The sequence below is a fragment of the Rutilus rutilus genome (assembly GCF_951802725.1).
Source record: "Rutilus rutilus genome assembly, chromosome: 2".
NCBI classification, from domain to species: domain Eukaryota; kingdom Metazoa; phylum Chordata; class Actinopteri; order Cypriniformes; family Leuciscidae; genus Rutilus; species Rutilus rutilus.
Genome location: NC_140210.1, coordinates 42,242,468 through 42,248,137, shown reverse-complemented (window position 1 = coordinate 42,248,137; position 5,670 = coordinate 42,242,468). Strand labels below are relative to the sequence as shown.

The 5,670-nt window shown below is 34.9% G+C and overlaps 1 protein-coding gene across 1 annotated transcript in view; it reads left to right on the top strand.

Moving 5' to 3' along the window:
- Window positions 1-302: 302 nt before the first annotated feature.
- LOC311285904 (heparan sulfate glucosamine 3-O-sulfotransferase 6) overlaps window positions 303-5,670 on the top strand; it is a gene marked incomplete at its 5' end in the record, with an annotated part of 16,335 nt that continues 10,967 nt past the window's right edge. Inside the window, one exon of the mRNA XM_084401778.1 lies at window positions 303-790. Coding sequence (XP_084257904.1) covers window positions 303-790 — 488 coding nt within the window. The remainder of the gene's footprint in view (window positions 791-5,670) is intronic.

The following is a 5,670-nucleotide window of genomic DNA, read 5'->3' as shown; positions in this document are numbered from 1 at the left end:
ACTAAAAACGGGTGGGAGATGAATGGGTAACCCTGGTCACCCGAAGCTGCACGACTGCGAGACTCCAAGCCAAAGAAGTCATATCAGTTCAACAAAAAGAACATGACAAGTTATAATTCGTTATGTTACATCTATGGATAAGACATGATCGCGCAAATATGCTGTGCATTTGATTAAGTGATTTTAATGCGTGAGTAAATCTCACTAAATGTTCAGTCTTGCAACCAAAAGTCACTCTTTTACATTTAATACGGCATGATTCCTCCGTTTAACGTGTTATGTCTTGCGAAGCAAAGACACTCATGGGATGTTGGACAACGAGTTTCGACTTCGGACACCTGAAAGCGCATTCCAAGGTGTCCGTGTTCTTTACCATGATCCTTATATTCACCTATTTATTCTACTGTCTCACTGGATACTGCGATTCCATGCCGAGTCCACTGTACGTGCATCAGAGTTTCAGAAGCAAACTTTTCCCAAAGGAAGGGAAGAAACTCCAGCCGGACGCGCACGGGAACGGCTCCGTCGTGCGCGAGCTCCTCGATCAGGACGCGACAGACGTGGAAGATGAGAAACGGCAGCGAGCTTCAGGCTATGACACTTACAGCAATATTTCTGTGTCAAACAACTTCGGGACTAAAGAGTTTCCTCAGGCGATTATCATCGGCGTGAAAAAGGGGGGAACGCGCGCGCTTCTGGAGTTCCTGCGCGTTCATCCTGACGTGCGAGCAGTGGGCGCAGAGCCGCACTTCTTTGACAGGTTTTATGAGAAGGGTCTTCAGTGGTACAGGTAGGTCTGTCAATAGTGTGAATTATATTATCGCTTTATGCTATAGGGATTATCAAAACCAATAAACGTGTCAACTTTATTATGCAGCCATGAAAGATATCACGTGCTTGTTGCATGCATGGACACTTATTACAGCACACATGAAAAATTATGAATGCAATAGGCGATAGGATATCCAGAGTAGTGGCATTTTTCTTAAAGAAATTTGCAGACTCTATGCTGTGTCTAATACAGTGAGCCTAAGTGTTTTGAATCACTTGACATTGAAGCATCAACCCACTTGAATAACACATAACACATTACAGTACCATTAACTGCAAAATATTGTTTGTTTATTTATTTATCCAGCATGTAACAACTCTCCGTAGCAACCATTCTCCCCTAGCGACTGCATAGCAACGTGCTAACAACCACTCCTTAGAAACCAATGCCCTGGCAACCACCTTGTCTAGTACCACTGGTACTTGAAGTGGGAGATGGAAAAAAAAAAAGCTATAGATTAAAATACAAAAGTGCCAGTTCTGCATTATAAACCATCTTATCTTATATGTCTGTATAATCACTATGATTTTGATTCTTTGAGACTGCAATTTTCTTTATCCAAGTTACCCACTTAAAATGTTAAGAGTGGTAATTAAGTGAGCCACCAGATGTTTTAAGCCCAATTTTATAACAGACATTGTAATTTATCTAGATTGAAATGCATATCTGAGGCACATAAAGTTTCTGTCGTAAAGTCATCCAGCCGAGATCATTGGTTTAATTTACTCCTCAAAAGAGTTTTCACACTGAGACTTCTTATAAAACTGCATGATTGTTTAGACTGTCCATCAGGCAGTTATACGTGTGTCTGCATGATCAGCAGTTGATTCTTCCTCTCTATTTGAATGCCACTTGGTTCATCACCTGTCAATAACCGGCCCAGTTTAGAGTCATGTCTCATCGGCAGGACATTCAGCCCTCTGTCAATATAATGTCTGTGGATTGACTGTCTCTCTCATCTGTCTCTCATCTCATCCAACCTGAAATCAGACACAGGGGAATCATATCTTAAACACGTCTTTCCTACTTTGGGCCTAAATGAATTCTGTCATTATTTACCCACTATCCAAACTCGTATGCTGTTATATTTTTCATAGAACCTGAATGGGTTTGGAATGACATGAGGGTGAGTAAATGATGATAGAGTTTTTATTATGGAGTTAATAATCATAGACATGGACCGTTTATGATGCATTTCTTCTCTGCTGAAGACAGCTATAGCTTGTGAAGCGACTTTGAGGCTTAGCCTGATGATTTCTCTCTCTTTCACGCACTTGCACACACATTTGTTCCAGCATGTGGTGACAGCCTTATGTAAACAATCTACCCATGTACGGGGTTTTTCTAACGTATAATTCAATATCAGTCTTGTCAACACCACTGGTATTCTGTGTGTGTGCAGATGTGTAATGACAGCTGAGCTATTGTGCATGCCAGCTGGAAGCCCTACGTGTGTGTGTGTGTGTGTGTGTGAGTGAGTGAGTGAGAGAGAGAGAGACCAGGTCTTCATATACTTTACTCATTAAAAGGTCATGTGTGAAATATTGTACATTGTACATTAAATATTGTATACATAATATACAGGTGTTTAGTCAAACATTTTATTTTGATTATTTGTTTTGTCATTTTATTTTAATTTACATTGTTAACTAATAGTAATCTACAACAGTGAAAAATGTCTAAATACTCTATTTTCGGAATCGTATTAAAAAAACTTGAATTTTTGTAAGTATTATTTATTAATTATTATAAGTAACAAATATTAAATTGTATTATATTCAAATCAAATCATAATTATATAATAATTATAATATTTATAAATGTAATAAATAAATTATGAATTAATAACAAATTATAATATAGAATTTATAAAATAATTATAATAATTGCATAATTTATTTAAAAAAAAGTAACTTATTTCTATAACCTGAAGATCATAAAAACCTTCTGAAAGCTGTTTCTATATTTTTTATTGCTACTTTTTTCTCATGAATTGCTAATATGTTCTGATTAACATGTCCATCCATTACATGTGCTTTAATTCTGTTCATTAATCCATAAAAATCCTTCCTCCCCCGCCTGACTCTGGTAGCACCTTTTCATGACTCCATAAATCACTGTGTGGAATAAAAGTCACCTCCCAATCAATGATGAATGCAGACGTGCTGATTATCGATTCTTCCTTAACCAACTGTATTGCACTTAGGCATAGAGACAGTTAATTAACCTGTGCATATTCAATCTTGCTGACAAACTGCTGCTGCCTTTCCAGCTCTTGAGATTCTTTATGATGCTCCGAGGTGCTTGGCTATAAAGGTTTATGCCTTAAGACCCGTGTTTTAAGAGAATACTCTTTTGTGATAGATATAGGTTTATCTTTTGTCTTGTGAGTGCTGTGTCACAGAAGGCTCTTTAGAAATGATGAGGAAAGATATTTATTATTTAAACGACTGAAGTTGATCCCTAAAGCTGACAAAAGTAGGTTTTAGACTAGGTGTTGGCATTATACCTATGCTAAAGGTGGTCAAAGTAATTTGATAAAAATATTTAAAAATAATTATTTTATGTATAATTATAAAATATGAATCATAAATATATTAAAAAAAATGGTATATATTTAAAATAGATTTATTTACTTTGTTTATAATTTTTTTTTAATATATATATATTCTGTATATAATTACTTATAATTACAAATTATATATAAATAAATATATAAAATTAGTGTATATATATATATATATATATATACACTGCCTTTCACAAGTTTGGGGTCACTACGATTTTTAATGTTTTTAAAAGAGTCTCTTCTGCTCTGCATTTATTTGATTAAAAATACAGTAAAAATTGTGAAATATTATTCCAATATAAATCAGCTGTTTCCTATGTGAATTGTAATTTATTCCTGAGATCAAAGCTGAATTTTCAGCATCATTACTCCAGTCTTCAGTGTCACATGATCCTTCAGAGATCACTCTAATATGATGATTTGATGCTCAAGAAACATTTATGATTATTATCAATGTTGAAAACAGTTCATATTTCTGTGGAAACCACCATACATTTTATTTTTCAGGATTCTTTGATGAATAGAAAGTTCAAAAGAACATACTTTATCTGAAATAGAATCTTTTGTAACATTATAAATGTCTTTACTGCCACTTTTGATCAATTTAATGTGTCCTTGATGAATAAAAGTGTTAATTTCTTTAACTTCTTTAAAAAAAAACAATTCTTTTAAAATATAAAATAATAATAAATAAATGAATAGTATTTAAAATATAACAGTATTCATATATGTATGTATATATGTGTGTATATATAGCCTACATAAATTTAATTATTTCATAATTTTAGAAAGAATTTGATATTTATTTTTTGTAAATTTGTCATAAAATAAATTCCAGAAGAAATGCCTTAAAACAACAGTTGATATTTAGGCAGAATTCCAACAAACTGTCTTAGAAAAAGCATTAGCACTCAATCTTCATCACATGTTTCTTCAGTTAATCTGTGTCTGATGGTAATGAGTACATTTACATTTTACATTACACATTCAATTTAGATATTAAAGTCATACATTTCACAATGTCAGAGTGCCGATTTGACAGGCTTGATTTCCCATATGACCCGGGTCTCTAACATTAAACTAGCCATTGATTGATCAGGGCTGAGGGTAGTGGTGTGGAAGAAACCACCAGCGCTGCAGAACAGAGATAGATGAGTTATCTATATCCTCAGAGTCGTAATGAAGAAGAACAGTCAGGAAGCAACTGATGAAAACCATCATGTCCTAAAACAATTTGTTGCACCAAATGCAGGGTCTCTTGATAATAATGATAGGAGATCTGTTTATATGTGGCACTAAACAATCTTAACAGATCTCAGATATAAAAAGAAATTGCATTGGAAGGGAGGCCTAGACTTATAAAAAAAAAAAAATTGAAGGTTTTTTATTGGCATTGATTGTTCCCGTGAAGAATCCATGGAATCTTTCCACTCCACAAAATGTTCTTTATAGTGGGGAAAAAGGTTCTTTAGATTGTTAAAATGTTCTTCACACTAAGAAAAACATAGTTCTTTTAAGAACTGTTCACTGAAAGGTTCTTTGGGTAACCAAAAATGGTTCTTCTATGGGATTTCTGGGAAACCCCCTCTTTGGGAAGCGTTTCATTAACTTAATAATTTGATAATCACAGGAAAAGGTTCGGGAAGCAATTTCAGCTGCTTTGTAAGCTTCCGCTATTTTGCTCATTTCATCGACACGCCCTCTCTTCAAAACCCCGCCCTCCAAACGTACTTAAGCTAATCCTGTCAGCAAATCTGAATATGCAAAATCATGACTGACAGAGAGGGTTTCTGATTGGCTAGCTTAATCGACTACAGCGCCCGTGATTTTGTACTTTCTGTGTGTCTTTCATGGACACACCTGGCTGAGTTGTAAGTCTGTGAGAAATGCGTTTAGCTTTGCTCGTGATTTTTTTTTTTTTTTTTTTTTCATTATTATTATTTTTTATGATGTGGTTAGCAGGAAAATAATTTCCTAAGGAATAACTTGGAGTGGGTAAGTTACTGTCTAGGCCAAGAGAAAGAAAGCTTTGGCTTGTCCCAAGTTGTTCACCAACCCACAACGGCATAGATAGTTGTTTTTGATGCATGGCTTCTCAGCAGAAATGCCTCGTCTTCTACTGCTGAAATACAGAGAAAAGCCCAGTATATCCCTCTTGAATACTTCCAATAAAAAAGTATGATTAATCAGGCAAAAAATAAAAGTGGTTGAAGACACTAACCTCTGAATTGTGCAGCTGCAGTCGTTCTTCTGCGACTGACTGTTAAAG